We start from the raw sequence: 21,512 nt of genomic DNA on the forward strand, positions 1-21,512 counted from the left end.
AGGGATGGGTGGGTGAGTGGGTAGGGAGAGGTCAACCAAAGAACTTGCATGCATATATGTATAACCCATGGACACTGACAACAGGGTGGTGAAGGCCTGGGGTGGGGAGGTTAGAAGGGGGTCAGTGGGGAAAAGGGAGAGACATATTTATTACTTCCAATAATAAATTAAAAAAAAAAAATAGAAAGAAGCCCTCAAGATGGGGCAGACTGCCCGGCTGGCGTTTGTGGCTTGAGCATCAATCTCTCAACCAGCAGGTCATGGTTTGATTCCCGGTCAGGGCATATGCCTGGTTTGCAGACTCGGTCCCCAGTGTGGGGCGTGCAGGAGGCGGCCAATCAATGATTCTCTCTTATCACTGATGTTTCTGTCTCTCCTTCTCCCTTCCTCTCTGAAATCAATAAAAATATATTTATTTTTTTTAAAATATATTTTATTGATTTTGTACAGAGAGGAAGGGAGAGAGATAGAGAGCTAGAAACATCGATGAGAGAGAGTCATCGATCAGCTGCCTCCTGCACACCCCCCACCGGGGATATACCCGCAACCAAGGTACATGCCCCTGACCGGAATCGAACCCGGGACCCCTCAGTCCCCAAGCCGACGCTCTATCCATTGAGACAAACCGGTCCTAGCAAAATCAATAAAAATATATTTAAACAAACAAACAAAACAAGATGGGGAAGATGCCTTAATTTGCCCTTGTATCCTGCCATCCACTCTTTTCTTTGTTGGTGCCCCACCCACCTGCTCACTAGCCCAGACATCCGCCTGTTATCCACCCACCCACCTATCTATCTATCCGTCCAGAACAAGGACACAGAGAGCAGGTGACGGCAGGGTTCCAGCTCAGGTGCTGCATCCCACCGGCTGAATGAACTTGGAAGGTTCATTATGATTCATTTCTTTATGATTCACTTCCCTAACTTGATCAGAAAGAGTTGGCCTGGGTGATGGCTAAGGTCCCTTCTAAAGGATCTCGTGGGAGCAGGGATCTTCTGAAGGCTCTGGACACTTCTGGAGAAGCAACAAGACAAGCCTCAGCCAGACAGTCCCACCTTGTGCCCTGCTCCCAAGACTCCCAGTTGCAGTCCTGACCTCCCGCCCTCCCAGGTTGTCGGATAGATGAGATGAGAGGCTGCCTCCGAAGGGCTTTGTACTCTGAAGATATCTGCATGCTGCAGGCCAAGAGGAGGATCTTGGGAGAAGGGGGGGAGGGGAGGGAGGCTGCTTGGACTGCAGTAGTCTGCAGAGCCTCCATTTGGCTGGGATCAGGCTCCGAGTCCATCCCCGGACGGGGGATCCTGGCTGAGTCTCCCAGGCTCCCCCAGGCCAGCCAAAATGCCCGCCCCGTCTCTCTTGGCCCCCATCCTACAGAATCGGCCACGAGTAGAGATTATCTCCTAAAAATAGGGCCTGGGCCCCACTGAGGTTGTTTTTCTCCCTTCCCCGTGATTTACCATCATCAGCTCAGGGTGCCCAGGACAACAAGTCCTTCTCTGGCTCCCCAGAGACCATGGGGATGGAGGGGTGAGGAAGCAGCATGTATCTGGGGTCAGTCAAGGGTCAGGGATTAGAGGTCAGTCTGGAGGTGTGGTCAGGGCTCAGCAGGGCACCAGGACCACGGCTTAATCTTGGACCCTGAGATAGGGTTCACCTGGGACAGAGCTGATGGAAGGGTTTCTATCTCACCCCCGGTGTCCATCTCAGGGGTTCCCCTTCTCTGACTTTCTGCAGGATCCCTGTGCCCTGACCAGCCTGTGTGTGAAGCACAAAGGTGCCCTGGGACCAGCGCTCGGGCAGAGGGACCCATCCCCACCCTCACCTGTCCTGTTCTAGGCCCGTGGCGCCTTCACGATTCCCACCCAGACCCCTCCTGAGATTGAGAGACCCCTCCCCACCCCTGTGTGCAGTTGACACATGCACAGGGACACGGGTGTGCATGCACATGAGCACAAGATGTGGACGTACTTGGTGCCCTCCTGTAGCAAAGATGGTATCCAGAAAGACCCAGGAATGACACGTGCAAGGACTCCCTTCCCAGCCATCGCCGGGATGGAGTTGATGCAGCCAGTGGTCTCCGAATGCCCGTGACAATGACCCACCTTTTCAAGACCTCACTGCTGCGACTTTCCCGAGAGGGAGAGCCCCCAGACCCTTTCTGAACAGCCAGCTATGGGGAAGAGATAAAGGGGCGAATGGACACAGATAACACACACACACACACACGGACACCTGGACACCTGTGTCTCCTAGGGCCCACGCCCGTTCTCTGAGGTTTTATTATTGGAAAAACACGCCGCCATTCGGAGCGCTCCCACGGGCAGCCCACAAAGTCCGTGTGCAGACACGTCTGGTGACGTTGCCTCCACCCCAGGGCAGGCGAAGGGCTCCTGGTCTGACCGGGCCCCAGGGGGCTGTAGTGCTGGGCCCTCTCCCGGGAGATTCAGATGGAGTCAGAGGCCAGCCTCGCAGCCGGGACGGCCTGGACCACTCACACCGCCGTCTTCAGGGGCACACTGTCCGCCGGCTGGTCCAGCTCCTTCTTCCTCGCCAGAGCCAAGTGGGTGAAGATGAGGGCGAGGAAGATGCCTGAGGGGCCCGAGTGGGATGGATCAGCCTTCAGGAGGGGCCATGGGACTTGTCCATAGGGACTCCCGGCCATTGGTATTGGTTTCATGAGGACCAGCATTCCCCAGCCAGCATCCCTGAGGCTGGGCTGGCAGGACCCTGTGGTCCTGGTGCCTGAGGAAGCCTGGCTGCTCAGCCTGCTCGGCTCTCACCAGGCCACGCCCCCCCACAGGCCACCCAGAGCTCCCCAGCCTCCAAGGTCCCTTTCTCTTCGGAACAGCTTGGGTGGGAGTCATCTGAAAGCCAATGGGTTGTTCCCATGGACCTCTGAGAGGAAAGCACACTGTAGCCCCAGCTGGTTTGGTTCAGTGGATAGAGCACCCGCCTGTGGACTGAAGGATCCCGGGTTCAATTCCAGCCAAGGGCACTTGCCAGGGTTGGGGGCTCAATCCCCAGTTAGGGGGCATGCAGGAGGCAGCTGTTACGTGATTCTCTCTCATCATTGATGTTTTTCTCTCTCTCCATCTCCCTTCCTCTCTGAAATAAAAAATAAATATTAAAAAAAAGAAAGAAAGAAAGAAAGAAAGGCACATTGTAGTGTAGCAATCTGCTACCAGCCAAGAAAACCAGCCAGGAAAAAATTTAGGGGAGCTAAAGGAAATAAGAGAGGGAGGGTGGGGGCAAGAAGGAGAGATCAACCAGAGGACTTGTGTGCATGCATATAAGCCTAGCCAGTGGTCATGGACAATGGCGGGGGCTGGGGGTGGGGGAAATACATGGGGAGGGGTTTGGGATGGGAATGGGGGGAAGAGGACAATTATGTGATACCTTAATCAATAAAGAAATTTTTAAAAAAGGAAAAGGAAAAGAAGGGGATTGAGAGGGAGGCGTGGCCTGAAGGAATTAAGCTAGAAAGACCGGGGCTCGGCCACACCCTGGCTGTGTAACCTCGGACAAGCTACTTAACCTCTCTGAGCCTCATGGACTTTATCTGGGGAATGGGGAGATGCCAGGATCTACCTCACGGGGCTGTGGGAATGATTGGATGGGACAACGCTATGCTTGGCAAAGGGCCCGACGCACAGTCACTGTGTAATAATGTAGCAGTAAATGCTGTTATCAACGATGACGGGGTGAGGTGATAACGGGAGGCAAAAGCATGATGACTAGGAGAGTTGGGGGGATTTCTCCAGCGGGCAGAGCACCAAGGGGACACAGACACTGCTTATCCGGAGGCTGTGGCTCCGGCTATCCATCACCCTCCTCCCTGCAGGATACCCCCTCGCCATTACCTATTGCCAACAGGGTGCCCCCGAGGATGCCCACTGCCGACAGCTTCGTGGGCATGCCCTGCATGCGGCCCACCTTGAGCATGCACTGCCCCTTCACGTTGCACCGGCACACGATCACTGCGGGCGGACAAGAGAGGAGAGAGGAGAGCGTTAAAAGTGGTGGGTGGTAGTGGGGTCTCCGCAGCTGTTTGGAGCTCCCCACCTGGCCCAGCTGGCTGGTGTGTGTGTGTTTGTGGACATGCGTGTATTTGCGCATGGGGAGAGCATGCCTGCTCCTCTGTGTGTGAGCCTGCATGCAGGAGTCTGTACGCCCAGCCACAGATGTGCAGGTGAGCCCAGGCACATGCTGCCCAGGTGAGCATGCAAACACATGTACCCAGCCTCCCCGCCTGCCTCCAGGAGTTCCCTCTGGAACTGCAGCTCCACCAGAGCCCTGGCTTCACCTCGGACCAGAAGCTGCCACATCCGGTCATTGTGGCTGACAACCACGGGGATAGAGTATTCACGTGGCTCCACCCAGTGCAGGGCCAAGGTGAGGTAGGCATGGGAACCTGTTGGAACCATAAACAGGGGTCAGAATCACTGGCCCGTCCAGGCCCTCCGGGGGCCGCTCCCCCTAAGCCCAGCCCCAGCCCCACCGAGGAAGGGCATCTCACTTCAAGCGTCACCCCCTCCCGGCCTGGGCCCCTGCATCCTCCCCTCCCCCACCACGCACCGTTGAGAGGCTGGATGCGCCAGTCCCGCTGCACCGTGGGGTTGGGACCAAGGGCAAAATGGTAGGGACCGTGCCCATCAGCCAGGTCCGCGTCCTCCCTGGCCCCGCTGACAACCACTCCATGGTTCTTGCGGGGTGTGCAGAGGTGGCGGGCGGGCACCAGGGGCAGCGTTGGGGCGGCGGCAGACGCGGCCTTCAGGAAGTGGATCACGAGGCTCACCACGGCCCTCCGTGTCGGCTCATCTGCAGAGGAGGCGGTGATGGCCGGGCTGGCCCGGGCTCGAATCTGGAGTCCCCATCAGACTCACCCTGCTGATTCCCCCGCCACCGTCCCTCCCTCCATTCCACCCCCTCCTCTCCATCCCCATCATCATCCTCCCACACCGCTCTCTTCCTCACAAGGTACTTCACTCAAGTCACTATCCGAACAGCCGCCACACCTTGCTTTCTGTGCTTTTCTGGATGCCAGGCTTGTGCTCGCTGCCCCACTCACCGCCAGCCCCACGGCTGGTGCCAGGGCCCAGCAACGTCACTCAGAATCCGCCACACCTGGCCTCAGCGTCCCATTCGGGCTTCTCTGCCCCAGGAGAGCTCCCCCGTCCTCTTTCCATCCGCCCAGCCCCTCCCTCCGCTCCCAGTCTGAAGCCAGTATGCCTGAGAAGCCCTGGGGGGCGGGGGGGGGGGGGCGGAGAGAATAAGGGACAGGGCTGGGGGATAGCAAGAGGGTGGTATGAGAGGGGGGCAGAGGCCACGCATTCTCAGAGAGGGACGCTGGACCCAGCCCCTCCACCCTCCTCCCTGCCTGGGGCAGAGTATATGCCAGCAAGCGCCCAGCGGGGGCAGTTCTGTCCTGCCTATCCGCCTGTCTGTCTGAGGCTTGTGTCCCTCCCAGAGGCCCCACCCCTGCCTGTGTGTACCTGCATCCTGGGCCTCCACGAGCACCCTGTACATGTCCCCGGGCCGGGCGCCCTGCAAGGGCCGGGCCGTGTGCACCTCCCCGGAGCCCTCCTTGATGCAGAGCCAGCCCTCTGAGTCGTTGACCAGGGAGAACCTGAGGCCCAGAGAAGACGGGGGTTGGAGGACGCACTGGGATCATAGATGGGGGATCTTGCTGAGAGACCTCCAGGGCCGTGTGGCCTGTTCAAGTTCCATACCCTCTCTGTGACTTGGGGGTGGCAGCAGTTCCCTGGGGTACCTCGTCTCTCCAGCTTCAGGGACTTATTGGGGGGCAGGGCTTGAACCACAGGTATTGTTGGTAGGAGAGGGACTCTCAGAGCCTGAGGGGTTCAACTCTACCAGTCCCAGGTTACCCCATGAAGGGACCAGGATTGGGCAGCAGACTGGACAAGGATGCTGGAGGAGGCCCAGTCTGGCAGCGGGAGGAGGCACCGTCTGAGCTCTCATGGGGTCCAAATACCCCCCTTCATGTCCTGTCCAGCTCATCCAGCCCTGATCCTCCCCAAGGAGTCACCACCTGGGCATTAGCCAGGTCTGAGGAGTTTTTGTCTTTTTTTTTTTTTTTTTTTTTTTTAATATATTTAATTGATTTCTTACAGAGAGGAAGAGAGAGGGATAGTTAGAAACATCAATGAGAGAGAATCATTGATCAGCTGCCTCTGACACAACTTCTACTGGGGATGTGCCCGCAACCAAAGTACATGCCCTTGACCGGAATCGAACCTGGGACCTTTCAGTCCGCAGGCTGACGCTCTATCCACTGAGCCAAACCGGTTTTGGCAGGTCTGAGGAGTTTTGAGTTGCCTCTGAAGCTCTGGGGAGCAGGGGAGGGGAGCTCCAGCCCAAGGGAGGGGCTGGGCTTCTGACTCACCTGAGGGGACTGCTCATGGGGTCTGAGGGCCGGAGGGTCAGCAGGAGGGAGCCGGCGGGGGTGCTGACTGGGACGCTGGCCTCGTAGCTCTCCCGGTTGAACTTGGGGAGCGGCACCACCTTCTCCACCAGCACTGTCACCGTGGCTGTGGCTCCAGGGCCTGGGCCCGGCCCCACCAGCTCCGCCTCGCTCCGCACCACCACCACCAGCTGGTAACTCGGAGCCGTCTCATAGCTGAGGTTCTGGAACCATCGGGGCCTGGGTCACTGTGTGGGCTGGATTGGGGCTCCCTGATACATGCATGTGTGTAGGTGTGTGCCCTTTCCCTATCCTACGCCCTTTACCTTGAGAAGGAGTAGTCGGACATGGCCAGAATCGGGCTCCCATTTCAGGCCGAAGGTCTCGTGGACATCCCCCGCCTTGATGGCAAAGTCCATGCGGCGGAAGGCAGGCTCAAGGTCGCCATCGGTAGCCATGAGTGTGGCCACCAGAGTCCCAGGCTCTGTGTCCTCAGGGAGGCTGATGGGCTCCATCTGGAGACATTTGGGTTTTTTTGTTTTGTTTTTTTAAAATATATTTTATTGATTTTTTACAGAGAGGAAGAGAGAGGGATAGAGAGTTAGAAACATCGATGAGAGAGAAACATCAACCAGCTGCCTCCTGCACACCCTCTACTGGGGATGTGCCCACAACCAAGGTACATGCCCTTGACCGGAATTGAACCCGGGACCTTTCAGTCCGCAGGCCGACGCTCTATCCACTGAGCCAAACTGGTTTCGGCCAATCTGGAGACATTTGGATGGGCCGTGAGTCCCCCCATCAGCACCTCCCCAAGGTCTCCTCCCCTGCCCCTGCTCACCTGGGACGTGGTGAACTCTGGAGCATGGTCATTGATGTCCGTGATGGTGACCATGACCTCACACGTGCTGCTGAGACCTGAGGCAGGGGAGGGCATGTTGGGGAGGCCAGGATAGGAACAAAGGGGGGCAGGGAGCCTGGGTCATCATCGGGGTCACTGTCAGAGCACTTACCGCCCTCTGCTCCTCCTAGGTCAACAGCTAGTACCTGCAGAGCGATGTCCTGGCCGGCACGGAGCGGGACAGCTCCGAGCGTCACACTGCCTGAGGTAGAGTCTAGCTCGAAGGCTCTGCCCTCTGTTCCCTCCTCAGGCTCAGGGCTCAGCAGCCGATACACAACATGGGAATTGGGGGAACCAGGGGCATCCAGGTCCTCTGCCAGCACCGTTGTCACCTTGGTGCCTGCAAAGACAGCACCCACATGGGTGGGACCAGGGCCCAGCCTGGAGGCCTCACGTCACCCATTCTTCTTTATTTATTTATTTATTTATTACATTATTATCTGTGTATATATCTTACCATTGCCCCTCCCCCCTCCCACACATGCCCTCCCTCCCCAGGGTTTTGTGTCCGTCGGTTGTACTTATACGCATGTATACAAGTCCTTCGGTTGATCTCTTATCTCCCCCAGATCTCCCTCCCCTCCCCGCTGTAATTTGACAGTCTGCTTGTTGCTTTACTGTCTCTATATCTATCTTTTGGTTCACCAGTTTATAATGTTCTTTATTATCCATAAACCCATTCCTCTTTTGTGCTGGACCGAACCTGAGCTCATGAGTCTGTGTGTGTGTGTGTGTGTGTGTGTGTGTGTGTGTGTGTGTGTCGTGGAGGTCATTGAGGCTGGCCCCATCCCAAAGAAGAGCATGATGGGATGGTTCATAGATACTTCACCCCTCCTCCAGCCCCCAACAAGGCCTATACCCACCTGCGGGACTGAGCTCAGGGATGCTGATTGGGGGGCCACGTGGGGGGCAAACAGGCGCGTTGTCGTTCTCATCCATCACCACCACCTGCAGCTTCAGAGGTTCCGTGTAGTCCTCTCCGTGGGTATTCTGAGCCCGCAGCTGGAGCAGGTACTAAGTGGGCAGTTCAGGGGGAGGGGAAAGGCTTCAGTTGAAAGCCAAGGGCAGCTCCAGCCTGGGTCTGGGTTCCCTTCCGGTGGCCAGCCCCAGCTCTCCTTGGTGCTCTCTCACTGCCTCAGTGCCTGTGTGTGCGGGGGGTGGGGGGTGACACCCCCAGAAGCCAACCAGACAATGACCAAGCACCCCTTAGCCTGCCCTGCTGGCTTCCCCCTCACCTCACCTCACCTCACCTCAGCCTGGGATTCTCGGTCCAGCTCCATGGTCACGTAGAGTTTCCCTTTTGTATCCACATCGAAGGGTCCAGGGGGCTGGCTCTCCAGGTAATAATGGACATTCTCACCACTCCAGTGTACCTGGGAGGGGGACACAGCATGAGGGCACCCCAGGGTGAGAGGCAGGAACAGCGTGAGCCGGCCCTTATTTTCCAATCATTCCTGTGTGACCCGATTCCTGTGTGATCCAAGGCAAGTTGCTGTCATCCCTGAATCCAGGTAGGGTACTTCCATTTGGGGCACTTGTGGATGTCGCAGTCCCATGGTGGCTTTGCCCTGCCCCAAAGTGCCTGAATGACCAGGTTGTTTGACTCTCTTGCCTCAGGCAGTGCCTGACCCTAGGGCATTCCTCGAGGAGGCCTGAGACATTCCTGGCCTGAGTGACAATCCCCAGGGCAGTAGGGCACAGCAGGGGGGGCGGGGTGGCAGCTGTTCTCCCTGAGGCAAGCTCAGGACATCCCAGCACAGAGCCACACCTGCCAGAGGGTCCCAGGGCCTTGAATGAGAACTGATGGGGATAGTGGAGGGAAGAGCACAGGTAGGAGAGGATGTGGGGTCAAGCTGGGCCCCCGATCCACCCCCAAAATCTCCATGGGGCTCAGGTCCAGCTGCACCATCCATGGGGCTACTTCAGCCACTGAAGACCATGTACTCACCTGGGAAATAGGATGTGGGTACGGAACTTTGAGGTTTTCTGCCAGGTGGATAGGATCTAGGGGCAGCCAGGTGCTCTCTACTATGGAGATATTTACAGTAGCTGTGGCCTGGTGACCTGAGGCCTGGTCACCCATATCCTTGACCTGTACCAACAGCTGGTAGGATCCCTCTGGAGCCTGGTCTAGACTGGCGCTTCCTAGAGGAGAAAGGGTGTGGTCAGCGGAGCGGGGGGCTAGGGAGCAGGAGTTCAGGGCACCTTCTCGGCAAGGTACCAAACCCAAAGCCAAACCATACAGCATCTGTTCAGGATACTCTCTTGACCAAGAGAAGGGAAGGATTTTGAGCATTCTTGTGAGCATCCAACTAGGACCTGAAGTTTGCAAAGTCACTTCCATAACTATCCACACAATGAAAGATTGATGGGCTGGATGGGTGGATCACCAGGACAGGGGTGGGAAGAGTACATGCGTGAATGAGTAGATGAGTAGATGACCAGTTGGATGAATGGATGGGTTGACTAGGTGGGTGAATGGATTGGAGTTTGGGGAGCAGTAAGATGGACGGGGATTTGGGTGTGTGGATGAGTTCGTTTAGATGGATGTTTGGGTAAAAGGACTGCATATGCGGTTGAGTGGTAGATGAGTGAATGGGTGGCCAGGTGGGTGGGTATATGACTGGCTTTTTTCCTACCCCCGACCATGCCTTTGGTCTGAGCTCCATGGTGCAGGCCTCTCTTGCTGTCATTCTGAGCAATGTCCTAGGTTACAGCCCCTGAGGTCTCTCTTATCTTTGTCCTTCAGGCCCAGGTCTCCAGAGCGTAAGGCTGAAGCCCTCCATCCACACCATTTCTTAACTCTCCATGCCTGATCCTGCCCCCCTACATGGTTCAAGCATGGCCTTTTTGCCTTGAAACTCTCCATCTAGAATGTTCTTTCCTCCTCCTTTATTTCTCAAGCCCCAACCCGTCCTTCCCCAGCTGTCCCCAAATCTCCCTCCCCATCACACCTGGCTGAGGCTCACCCTTAGGGCTGAGGGCCAGCGCCCCCAGCTGAGGCTCCAGCTGGAACATGTCTGGGAAAGGCTGAGCCGGGGCCTGGCTCAGGATGTGGAACCGGAGATCTGAGTTGGCTGTTCCCGGCTCATCCTCATCCGAAGCCTCCAGGAAGAGGAAGGGAGTGCCTGGTATGGTGGAGAGGGCAGACCCTAAGGGCTGTGGAGGATGGGAGAGTCTCCCAGGCCTCCCCTTCTCTTCCTGGTCCTTCCTTCCATAGCCATCATCATCTCAGGACATCGTGTCAAGGCAAGCCACAGCTTTTCACCCCACTTCACAGGTGAGCAAACTGAGGCCAAGGTGGATGGGACTCACCTGAGGACCCTCCATGTCACAGAGGGGTGCAGGATGGGACAGAAATGGAAGAAGTCCGCTTGGACCATGGCTGCCCTGTTCGTACGCTGCCTCTGACCATCTCTTTACCCTCTGCTCTTCCATTAGTGCTCACCTGACCTTGCCATGAGCTGGCTGCCCTGACCACTCACTCACCAGGCCTGGTGCCCTGGCTCAGCTGGACGCTGTAGATGGCCTGGGAGAAACGGGGCACCTGGTCATTTTCATCCTTCACATGCACAAGCACAAGCTGTGGGCCCCACAAGACACGTCCATCCTCAGTCTCCAGGGTGACCTGCAGGGGGGAGGGTAGTTAGTGCCCCGCCCTGCTTTCGCTGCTCCCCCCCACCCCCTACACCTGACCCAGCCCTACCTGTAGCTGGTACTCCGACTGTTCCTCTCGGTCCAGGGCTCTGGTCACCTGCAGGAAGCCGGTTTCGGCATCCACAGCGAAGGGGCTCTCAGCTGCCGTGCCTGAGTTTCCTAACAGCACGATCTGGCCCTCAGTCTCCCCACGGGGTAGTGGCAGCTGGTGGGGGAGAACAGAGGTGAAGGGGGTGGAGGCCAGGCCTGGGGGAGGCCCCCTCCACCCAATGGCCCCATTGTATAGGTGGGGAGACTGAGGCCACACAGCCAGGAACAGGACTGAGATTCACACCTGTATCTGATGCTCCCTGATACTCCCTGCCCTTCTTTCTAAAGCCTGAAACTCATCCTCCAATATTTCATTCTTTTTAAAATATATATATATTTTATTAACTTTTTTACAGAGAGGAAGAGAAAGGGATAGTTAGAAACATCGATGAGAGAGAAACATCGATCAGCTGCCTCCTGTACACCCCCTATTGGAGATGTGCCCACAACCAAGGTACATGCCCTTGACCGGAAACGAACCTGGGACCTTCAGTCCACAGGCTGACGCTCTATCAACTGAGCCAAACCAGTTTCGGCCCAATACTTCATTCTTTAACTTAAAGATCTACTTTCTCCTGGAATTAAAATCTTGCCAGTCATACATGCTCTATTGCATATTCTCCAGGGAACCCGGTTTAAAAGTAAGCCAGAGCAGGAAGGGAAAGGAGTACTGGAGGAAGGGAAGCAGGCGGGGTTTGGGGGAGGGCAGCCATCGTGGTCAGGCACACCTTGGCCAAGCTCACCTTGGTCAGGTACAGGGGGAAATTTCCGCCATAGTTTTCTGGGACTTCCACACGCAGCTCTGCAGGCTGGGCCTCGGGGAGAGCCTGTGGGAGGATTCTCACCTTGTCACCAGGCTCTGTCTTCCTGGCGTGGCCCTGGGGACCTAATAGGGACGGGGAATTTCTGCCTCTTCCCTGGACCTGGCCATACCCACCCTCACGATCCCCATAGCCAGCTCTGACCCCCTGCCCCCAACTACTACCATCGGTGGCAGGTGTAACTGGTCCAGGTGGAGTGCGGAGCAAGGGTGCCCACCCCAAAGCCAGGATCGGAAGGAGGGAAGCAGGGTTCAGCTCACCTGGGGGATGGACAGCCAAAGCAGCCACAGCCAGGCAGGGACCATGGTCAGGACGGGCCTGAGGGACGCGGCAGTGAGGATCCAGCCCAGATGGGTGGGCAGGAGGCCCCTCCCACCCCTGTCCCCTAGCAAGTATTCCTCTCGTCATCCCCTCTCAGCTCCAGGCCATGGCTTCCCCAAGGGCCATGGGTTGTGACTGTCTCTCCTTCAGCTGAACCTCCTCCTAGTTGATCACCGTGGGGCAAGCAGGCAGGCCTCCTCCTGGCCCCTGTCTTTCCATGCTGTACCAGCCACTCTCAAAGCTGCCCTCCCCGGCCCACCCACGTGGACACTGCCACCACCCGCGTCCCCTGCCTTAGCTTATTCCAAATACATCGACAGAGGGACTTCATGACAGACTGGCCTCCTCTTCCTCCCCTTAGAAGGGCCCGTGGCTCCCCATTGCTGGCAGAGTAGTGTCCAGACATTCAGTCAGACACACCAAGACCCCCCAGGCCCAGCCGCCCTGCCTCACAGGAACCGTGGGACTTCCATCTCTAGACCTTTGTCTCCTTCCCGCCTTAGCCTCCCCACATCGCAGACCCCAGAGTGGCAATTTCCCAGCAGCCCTGAAAAATCACACACGTTTGGAAAGACCCTGATGCCAGCAATTGCCTCATGTTGCAGGCAAGGCCTGAAGGACAGGGCCTGGCCAAGGTCACAGAGGATTAATGAACCACAGGAGAATTCCTCCTGGAACAGAGAGAGGACTCTTGGTTCAGGATCTCCAGGACCGTTCTTCCTTCCACTGCCATCCTGCACACTCCGAGTCCCCTCGGGGGAGGAACCCTGCCCTCCTCTTGGCATTTCCCAGCACTCCGCGTGGCGCTGGGCACACGGAGCGCGGACAACCACGCCGGTCTCCCCTGGATGGCGGGAGGACAAGGCAGTGTTTCTCCTTCCCTCCCCCCCAACCCCACCTCAGCCCTGCCCACCCTCCACCCCCAGCGCCCAGGCCTTCACCTGCTGGTGCCCAAAGCTGGCTCCCTGGGTCCAGCTGCCAGGTGAGCAGGTTTTCCTCCAAGGAGTGCAGGCTGGACCTGGCTGGGTGGAGCAGGGCAGGGCAGACACTTGAGCAGGCAGGGCGTACACTTGAGCAGGTAGGCGGTCCCGCCACGCCAAGCTTGCTCAGGAATGGAGAACTGTCTGGTTTGGCTCAGTGGATAGGCCCGGCCTTGCCCAGCCTCCCAGGTTACTCATTGACTTTGCAAAGCTGGGGGCTGCTCAGCATCCATCACTGCCAGCCCCAGGAGGTGGGGAGATCTTCCTCCTGGCACTCCTACACAGCCCAGCGGGCACTTCTTAGCCCTCTGGGCCTGGACAGTACCGTCTGTGGGTTTCGCATCCGCAGATTCAACAAAGCATAGGTCAAAAATATTTTTAAAAAGAAATGATGTTGTTGATGTGTAGTTAGGCCTACAATGGTTACATCTTACTAAATAAGTACAGACATTTTTTCCTTCTCATTATTCCCTGAACAATACAGTATAACAACTATTCACATAGCACTTCCATTGTGTTAGGTTTTGTAAAATGATTTAAATATTAGGTATTGCAAGATGATCATAAAATATATTAGATATGATAGAGATGACTTAAAGTATATGTGAGGCCCTAAGTGGTTTGGCTCAGTGGATAGAGCGTCGGCCTGTGGACTGAAGGTTCGATTCCAGTCAAAGGCATGTACCTTGGTTGCGGGCACATCCCCAGTAGGGGGTGTGCAGGAAGCAGCTGATGCATGTTTCTCTTTCATCGATGTTTCTAACTATCTCTCTCCCTCCCTCTCTGTAAAAAGAATCAATAAAATATATAAAAATAAATAAATAAAGTAAACAGGAGGATGTGCATAGGTTATGTGCAAATGCTGCAGCATTTATTTATATAAGGGACTTGAGCATCCCTGGGTTTGGTATCCTGGGGAGTTCTGGAACCAATCTCCCATGGAAATGGAGAGACGACTACTTTTTCTTTTATTTTCTTCTTTTAAAAAAAATATATTCTATTGATTTTTTCAGAAAGGAAGGGAGAGAGACAGAGAGCTAGAAACATCGATGAGAGAGAGTCATCGATCAGCTGCCTCTTGCACACCCCCCACTGGGGATATGCCCGCAACCAAGGTACATGCCCCTGACCGGAATCGAACCCGGGACCCTTCAGTCCCCAAGCTGACGCTCTATCCATTGAGCCAAACTGGCCTCGGCAACTTTTTCTATGGCTCCAGATTCAGTCCCACTTCTCCCTCACGCACCTTCTGCAGCTCCACCTTGGCCCGCTCTGTTCCTTTCGTTTGGATGCCCTTCCCACCACTTCATTTGCCTGGTGAGCATCTGCTCAGGTGCCAGTACTCGGCTCCTATTCCCTTCTCCAGGAAACCTTCCCTGCGCCCCCAGGTGTGTTCAGGCTTCTCTGAGAATACCCCCACCCCATGCTATGAGCTATCTCTACCAATGCAGAGAGGGCACCAGATTGTTACTGTCTGTCTCTTCTGTCTGACGGAGAGCCTGTCTCCAGGACAGCCTGCATGGACCCCGCTGTGACTGGTCCTTGCCCAGCCTCAGCAGCTCCCCCCTGCCCTGTGGAACAAGGACAAGGCGCTGAGGTTTGTACTCGAAGGAGAGAGGAGCAGTGCGCCCCCTGAACTGGGCATTCAGGGCTCCAGACCACCCACAGTGGGGAATGGGTGAGGGCACAATGGCCTGTGAGATCCCCTGATACTCCTTAAGTGCTTGCACTAATCCCTGGACACTGAAAACGCTGAGACAACAGACTGTCGCGTGCCTCTGAGGCGGAAAGAGAGGACTGAGCCAGCTCAGGTGACCTTGAGAGAATTGCAGGGCTGCCCAGGGGCCCTTCCCCCAGGGAGGCAGCCAAGCAGAGCCGAGAGGAGCTTCTGGGGCCTGGGAGTCCAGAACCAGGGGGGAGGGTGGGAAAGGTCCTGACCTAAGGTCTCTAATCTTTCCTTGTCCTCGGAGCTTCCCATGGTCTCCCCCGGGTCCTGCCCACTCTATATCTGGTTAATTCCTCCCGGCAGGAGGCTGGGCCAGGACCCCTCAACTGCACCCAGTCTTGCTTGTCACAAGCTGTGTGCCTGCCTCGGGGTCACCCCGGGCACCCCAGCCTAGAGCAGTGCAATGTGGGGGTGTTGAGGGTATGTTAAGCTCCTACAATGTGCCTGCTCTCAGCACATGGTTTCATTATTCCACTCTGTTCTGTGTTCTGAAGAACACATCATCCCCATGTCACACCCTGGGGCACAGAGAGGCTGAGTGGCTTGCCGAGGGTCACACAGCCAATAAGTGGCAGAAGCAGGAAGGTCTGGATTCTTCTTCAGGTCAAGACCTTTACCTGCCTGAGAAATCCACATGCCTCGAGGTATGCTGAGGGAGGGGGGAGCAGCAGAAACTTTGATCTGTTATCATTGCCCTGGTGGGGCATGTGGGTGAGTCACAGAGGTCCCAGACTCTGAGGAGCAGCCTTTAAACTTCCTCCTGCCATTGGACAAGGGCAGCCCGGGCTCTAACCAGGCTGCGCGGGCTCCCAGTGGAATGAACAACCTGAACTAATGGATGGTCTCTGGCCGGGGACCTTCTCAGAAACTGCCAGCCTTGCCCCAGGCTGCCTCCAAGCTCTGGAAACCCGCACACCCCATTCCAAATGCCAGTCCCTTCAGCCGCTTCTACCTATGGGGCCTCGGGCAAGCACTTCAATGTCCTCTCTGCCATTGCTCAGGGGGGGCGCTTGTTCCTGAAGCAACCTACATCACTGCAGGCACCTGTGCCCCTAAGAGCTCCCCTTTCTGGGTGTGAATGGGGGGAGGGGGGAGGGGACAGGCTCGTTTCTCTCTGTGACCGTGCACACATTCCCACACAGACGCAAGGCCTCTCCTTCCAGGCTGGGAGGGCTCCAGGGACCTGTTCCTGCCAATGCCATAAGCAGGGGATGTTCTGGCCGGGCCACTCACAGTGGAGGGAACAGGGAGGCCCCTCCGTAGCCCAGCCTCAGCCAGGAGGCGGGATCTATTCAGAGTCAAGTCCACAAGATGTGCCTTCCTCACCTCACCCTTAACAAGCCGGGGAGTCTTGAAGTCTCTCACAGCCACCACCACCAGCACCCCAACCCCTACTCCCCCACCCCGTGCCCGGTGCATTTCCAGCCCCTCTGGAGGGAGCAGGGTAGAGACACCAGCTGGAGGGCCAAACCCAGGGTTCTAATTTGGCCATGAGACTTGGGGCAGGGTGAGGTCCCTTGGGCAGCCTTGGTTTCCCTTATACACAGGGAGTAATTGAACCCTCAACCAATGGGCAATGCCAGGCCCCAGCGCAAGAGAAGAATCTGGATAACACGTGGGAGGGAGGGATTCATGTCTCCTGCTGCTGCTGGGACCCCAGAACAGGCCCCACTCACACCTGCCCCCTCTGACTCAGCTGGCTACATCTGGACCCAAACCTTAGGATAGTCAGGGCCACACACGTTGGGAGCCCTGTGCCTGCCGGTTCCTGCGGCCCCTCCCCTCCCAGGAGGAAACACAAGAGTCCACAGCCTCCAACTATCAGGAAATAGTCTTTATTACAAAAAAAATCTGCCTGTAAACAAATAGCCACGGCACTGAACAGCCACCCTGCAGGGCATACATGCACACCGGGAGGAGAGAGAGGCAGCGTCCTCTCCCCACACACAGAGCTGTCCCGGGAGCTGGGCCCGGCTGCTGCTCGGGACACGCGTGGGTGGGCCTGGCCAAGCACCTCCCTGGGCCCAGCCCTCGATGGCCCGTGGGAGCCGCCTCCGCGGGCAGCACTGTCCGTCCATGGCCACGAGGTGGGGGACACCGGAGTCTGGGCCGGCCCTGAGGCACCGAGGGCAGTCTGCTGGGCCAGCCAACCGAGTCTGTCCAATGGCCTGCACAACGCAGCGAGCGGCCGTGAGGCCTAGAGCACCGAGAGGTCGTGGCAAGACTTGGACTTGGCCCGGAAGGCCATCTTGCGGCTGTTGCGCGCCACGATGCGGCCCAGGAAGCGCTTCGCCTTCTTGCCCAGGCTCTCCCTCCGCCTGGTGCCCGCCTGCCGGCGGGCGTTGGCCTCTTTGCTGTCCCTGCGCAGGCGTATCTGGCGCACGACGCCCTCGAACAGCGCCTGGACGTTGTGGTGCAGAGCCGCCGAGGTCTCGATGAACTTGCAGTCGAAGACCACCGCGCAGGCCCGGCCCTCTGGCGTAGGTGGGGGACAGGCACAAGCCAGTCAACAAAGGGTGAGTGCGTGAGGAGCCCCCTCCAACCCTGGGCACCCCATGGCAGCTACCGCTCGGGAATCTACGGGTAAAGGGACAGCGGAGCCCTGGGTCCTCAGAAACCAAGGGCCCCGCCCCCAACCCTGTAGGGAGGGTCTCAGGGACTGCGGGTCACCCAGCGGGGTGTCTGGGTTGAAGGAGCTCAGAAAGGCCCACAAAAGGAGACTCGTCTGTTGAAAATAATCTGAAGTCTGATACGTAAATGGAAGTGCTGCTGCAGGAGTCAGCGCGGGAGAATGAGAACTTTGTTGGAGAGCTTAGCGTTTTAGGCCATGATGAACGAGCAGTGGAATGGTGGGTATGTAACCCAGTCACTGCCAGCTTCCTCTAAGGGGCTCGGTTCTGGGAGCCGCAAAGGAGGGTACTCAGTCCAAGAGGGCGGGGTCCTCCCCAGGGGCAAGCCCTACTTGCAGACTGGCCCAGGCCTGGGGTCCAGGCTCTGACCTCCTGGCCTACTTCCATGCACTCTTCCTCACTCCTCGTCTGGCAGGCCAGGGCCTCAGAGGCCAGGAGAGGAGGGCCCTGGGGTGACCCTTGGTCCTTTCCCCAGCACTCTCAGGTTTTGGGGAGTCCTGTGGGAGGACAGCAGCTCTCTCCTTCTCCCCGCCACAAGTTTTCTTCCTGAACATTTTTAGCCACTGATGATCCCCAGGGACTCAAGCTGAGTCAAGCCTGAGTGGACCACAGCCCAGCCAAGATCTCCCTTCCCTTCTGACCCCTACCCTGCTCACCGTCCAAGGAGACCTCCCGGGAGCGCACCAGGTCGCTCTTGTTGCCCACCAGGATGATGGGCACGTCGTCTGTCTGCCGCGCCCGCCGCAGCTGGACCCGCAGCTCTGAGGCCTTCTCGAAGCTGCCCTTGTCCGTCACGGAATAGATGATGACGTATGCATCCCCCATGGCCATGCAGTGGCCGGGTAGCCAGTGGCCCCCGTCCTGAAGAAGATATATATACACACACACATTTACCCAACAGTCCTCAGGCCCCAGCTACAAACTGGTGCTCCCAGCAGGCCCCTACCCCCAGCTCACCCCTCCCACCCTGCCCTGGGTCTCAGCCTGCATCCTACCTGATCCCAAATGTCATAGACCATGAGCGATGCCTCTTCTCCGTCCACCATGATGGAGCGATCGTACGTGTGCCCTAGAGAGGAGGCCAGTAGTCAGGTGACTTGCTGGCTGCCGAAAGCCTCCCCGCCCCAACCCCCAGGGGCCCGGCTTCCTATTCTGGCTACACCCACCCCAACTCCTCCCCAGAGCCCTCCTCCCAACCTTCCTGTCCACTGATGGCTGTTAGGTGGCAACAGAAGTGGGGTTTGGGGGTGGAGGAGAAGCACGCTGTACCTGACCCTGACCTAGACACCCTTTCCCCAAGCGAGCAATTCCTCCGCTCCCTGCCCACCTGTCGCCTGGGTGGTTCTGACCACAGTGGCCTGAGTTAGAATACCGCTAGTCACATCCGCCGGGGGCCTTGGTCACCTAAGACTCCTCTCCTAGAAACTCCCTCTGGCTGTGTTCCTGTCCATCTGGCAGGAAGGGCTGTCCTGCCTCATCCTAGAGCGGTCCTATGTCTGCCCCGGGCCTTCCCTCAGCATTTCTTCTTCTACCGAGGGTCCCCTCTCCCTTCATTTCTCCGACCCTGGGAGCTGGGTAGGGCAGAGGCATGATTCTTGAAAGCGTCTTCCAATCCCTTGTTGTGTGGTGCCACTTTTATTCCAGGTCCCTAGCCCTGTCACCCTGGAATCTCCCCTCCTTTGAGGAATCCCAGCGCCTCACCTGCGGCCTCGGCTTCCGGCCCGTCCTCTAAGCCGCCGAAGATGCGCGCCAGGGCGCTCTTGCCCACGCCGGGCGCGCCCAGCAGCAGCACCTTGTACACACCCTCCTCGGAGTCGCTGCCCCCGGAGCTGAGCGAGTCCGAGGAGCTCTCGGGCCAGTCCAGCCTCGGGCCCCGGGTGCGGGGGCCCGCGCCGGCCGCGGCCAGCGCGCCGGGAGCCAGCGCCGCCTGCAGGTCGCGTTCGTCCACCGGCATGCTGCGGCGGTGCAGCGGCGGCGCGGGGCCCCAGGGCGTGCTGCCCCGACGGCGCTCGCGCTCCCGGCACCCGCCGCCGCGGCTCCCGCCCGCCGCGCCGCCGCCGCCGCCGTTCAGGGTCATCACGTCGGACGCCGTCTGGGGAAGAAAGAATCGGGGCGGCCTGGTAAGCCACGGCGGCGGCGATGGAGAAGGGAGGCTGGACCCCACCCGGCGCGTCTGCTCGACCCCGGGGATCTGGCGAGATGCTCGCTACCGACGTCCCGCGGGGTCCCATCCCCAGGCGCGGAGGTCCATGCGCCCTGCCTGGCGACCCGTCCTCCTGGCTGGTCCATCGGCAGCCCTGACGCTGCGACCACCCCCCAACACACACACACACACACACACACACACACACACACACCGCGATCCGCCGGGACACTCACCCCCTCGCTCGCTCGCTGGCGCACAGACTCGGTCCGGACACGGTCCCGCGCTCCGATCGCAGCCCCGGGCTCGCGCGCTCAATGCTGTCGCCGCCGGTGCTCCTCGGTCCGCACTGGGTCCGGCCCCGGGAGCAGCCTATTTAAGCCTCCGCCCGCCCCCGCGCTCGCCCCCGTCCACGCCGAGGCCGGGGCTGGGGCTGACGTGTCTGTCCCCCTCTCCCCAGGAGGGATCCCACACCCTCCTCCCGGGACCTCACACCCACCGAGACCCCGCCCCACCCGCCGGGGCGGAACAGGGCAGGCTGGCAGACAAAGCCCGGGTCTGAGTGTGTGTGCGTGTGCGTGTGCGTGTGCGTGTGCGTGTGTGTGTGTGTGTGTGTGTGTGATGTGGGAGGCAAGGAAGGGAGAGAAGAAGGAGGGAGGGGATGTGAATGGTGTAGGAGAGGGAGGGTGCCGTGATGGGTGGAGGAGGCAAGGACCAACCAAGTGTGCCCACTCCTCTCTGGGGGAAGAATCAGGGCTGGCCCTTTAAAAGTAAATTCACCACCACCCTCCCTCTTGCCCAGCCCTGGCCTGTGGCCCAAGCAAAGCAGAACAGTTACAGACTGGACAGACTTCACCCTTCACTGCCCATCGACATCCCCTCCCCACGGCCTCATGTCTGAGCTGGAATGTAGGGGTCCTTAATCCGACTTCTAGCCGCCACCCCAAGTTCTCCCCACTCCTCCCTGCCGTGGAAGTTGAAGTTTCTGCCTGATGAGCTTGCCCCTTCAGGGTGAGGGTGAGTGTCACCCCACAAACCCCTGGGGGGGGGCCTCTGAGAGCTACTTGGGGGAGGGGATGAGGAAGGGAGGCCTTCTGGCCGTGTGTGCAGCTAGAGGTTTAAGCTTGAATCCTGGGGAGGGAACACAGGCCCGGAGCAGGGGGAAGGATGAACTCAGTACCACCTCAACCCCCAGCACCCTCCAGACAGCTGCCAGCAACTCTGCTAAAAATACCTGGCCCTGGCCCCAGCCCTGGTCATTCTGTTTCTGGGCTGGAGGTGGCCCAAAGTTGGGGAAATCCTGGCAGGCAGGTGTCAGATGCCAGCAGGAGCAGAAAGCGGTGGAACTGGACCGGGAACTGGATCAGGGCTGGATCCAGCCACTTTAAGAGCCTGCAATGTCTCCCTCCTTCGCCCTACTCCCGGTGCGGACATGCTTGTTCAGGACACATGCAAGACCTGGAGGCTCAGACACCCATCCAGGAGGAGCACAGATGCAGGGGGACTTGGGGGGTGGGGGTGGGAGATCTTAGCCACATGTGGTGTCACCACTGCTCAGAGCTCATCCCTTCTTCAGACCTAGGGTGGGGAGATGTAATGAAGAGGGTTGGTTTCTAGTCCTTGTTCTCCCTCCAGCTTCCTGGGTCTTGCCTCCATCCCAGTCTCTGGGTACCTTGCTATAAATTGAACATGAGCTAATCCTCCTTACTCATATATCTGGGGTTATGTGAGGGTTGGGGGCAGGCAGGCTGTGACATGCTTTGTGACAGAGCCCTACTAGAAGACTTTGATGTTTAGTTGTAACAAATGTGGCAGAAGT

The 21,512-nt window shown here is 58.1% G+C and overlaps 2 protein-coding genes across 2 annotated transcripts; both read right to left on the minus strand.

Annotated features, from left to right (window-relative positions):
• Positions 1 to 2,237: 2,237 nt before the first annotated feature.
• On the minus strand, positions 2,238 to 13,224 carry CDH16 (cadherin 16). Its single transcript, XM_084861024.1, has 18 exons — positions 13,156 to 13,224; positions 12,154 to 12,211; positions 11,816 to 11,899; positions 11,032 to 11,187; positions 10,815 to 10,953; positions 10,295 to 10,453; positions 9,274 to 9,470; positions 8,576 to 8,698; positions 8,189 to 8,339; positions 7,438 to 7,665; positions 7,266 to 7,342; positions 6,751 to 6,939; positions 6,407 to 6,648; positions 5,496 to 5,629; positions 4,579 to 4,821; positions 4,307 to 4,414; positions 3,864 to 3,980; positions 2,238 to 2,592 (listed from the first exon to the last, which is right to left on the minus strand). The coding sequence occupies exons 2-18, from the start codon at positions 12,196 to 12,198 to the stop codon at positions 2,495 to 2,497; spliced, it is 2,490 nt and encodes an 829-aa protein (XP_084717150.1). The 5' UTR covers positions 12,199 to 12,211; positions 13,156 to 13,224; the 3' UTR covers positions 2,238 to 2,494.
• A 3,515-nt stretch (positions 13,225 to 16,739) lies between these two features.
• RRAD (RRAD, Ras related glycolysis inhibitor and calcium channel regulator) lies at positions 16,740 to 20,282 on the minus strand. The gene is made up of 5 exons (XM_084861143.1): positions 19,930 to 20,282; positions 19,252 to 19,642; positions 18,546 to 18,619; positions 18,207 to 18,411; positions 16,740 to 17,395 (listed from the first exon to the last, which is right to left on the minus strand). Exons 2-5 carry the CDS (start codon positions 19,625 to 19,627, stop codon positions 17,118 to 17,120), a joined length of 933 nt encoding a protein of 310 aa, XP_084717269.1. The 5' UTR covers positions 19,628 to 19,642; positions 19,930 to 20,282; the 3' UTR covers positions 16,740 to 17,117.
• Between the last annotated feature and the right edge of the window lie 1,230 nt (positions 20,283 to 21,512).

The sequence above is a fragment of the Pipistrellus hanaki genome (assembly GCF_964339955.1).
Source record: "Pipistrellus hanaki genome assembly, chromosome: 15".
Taxonomy (NCBI): Eukaryota; Metazoa; Chordata; class Mammalia; order Chiroptera; family Vespertilionidae; genus Pipistrellus; species Pipistrellus hanaki.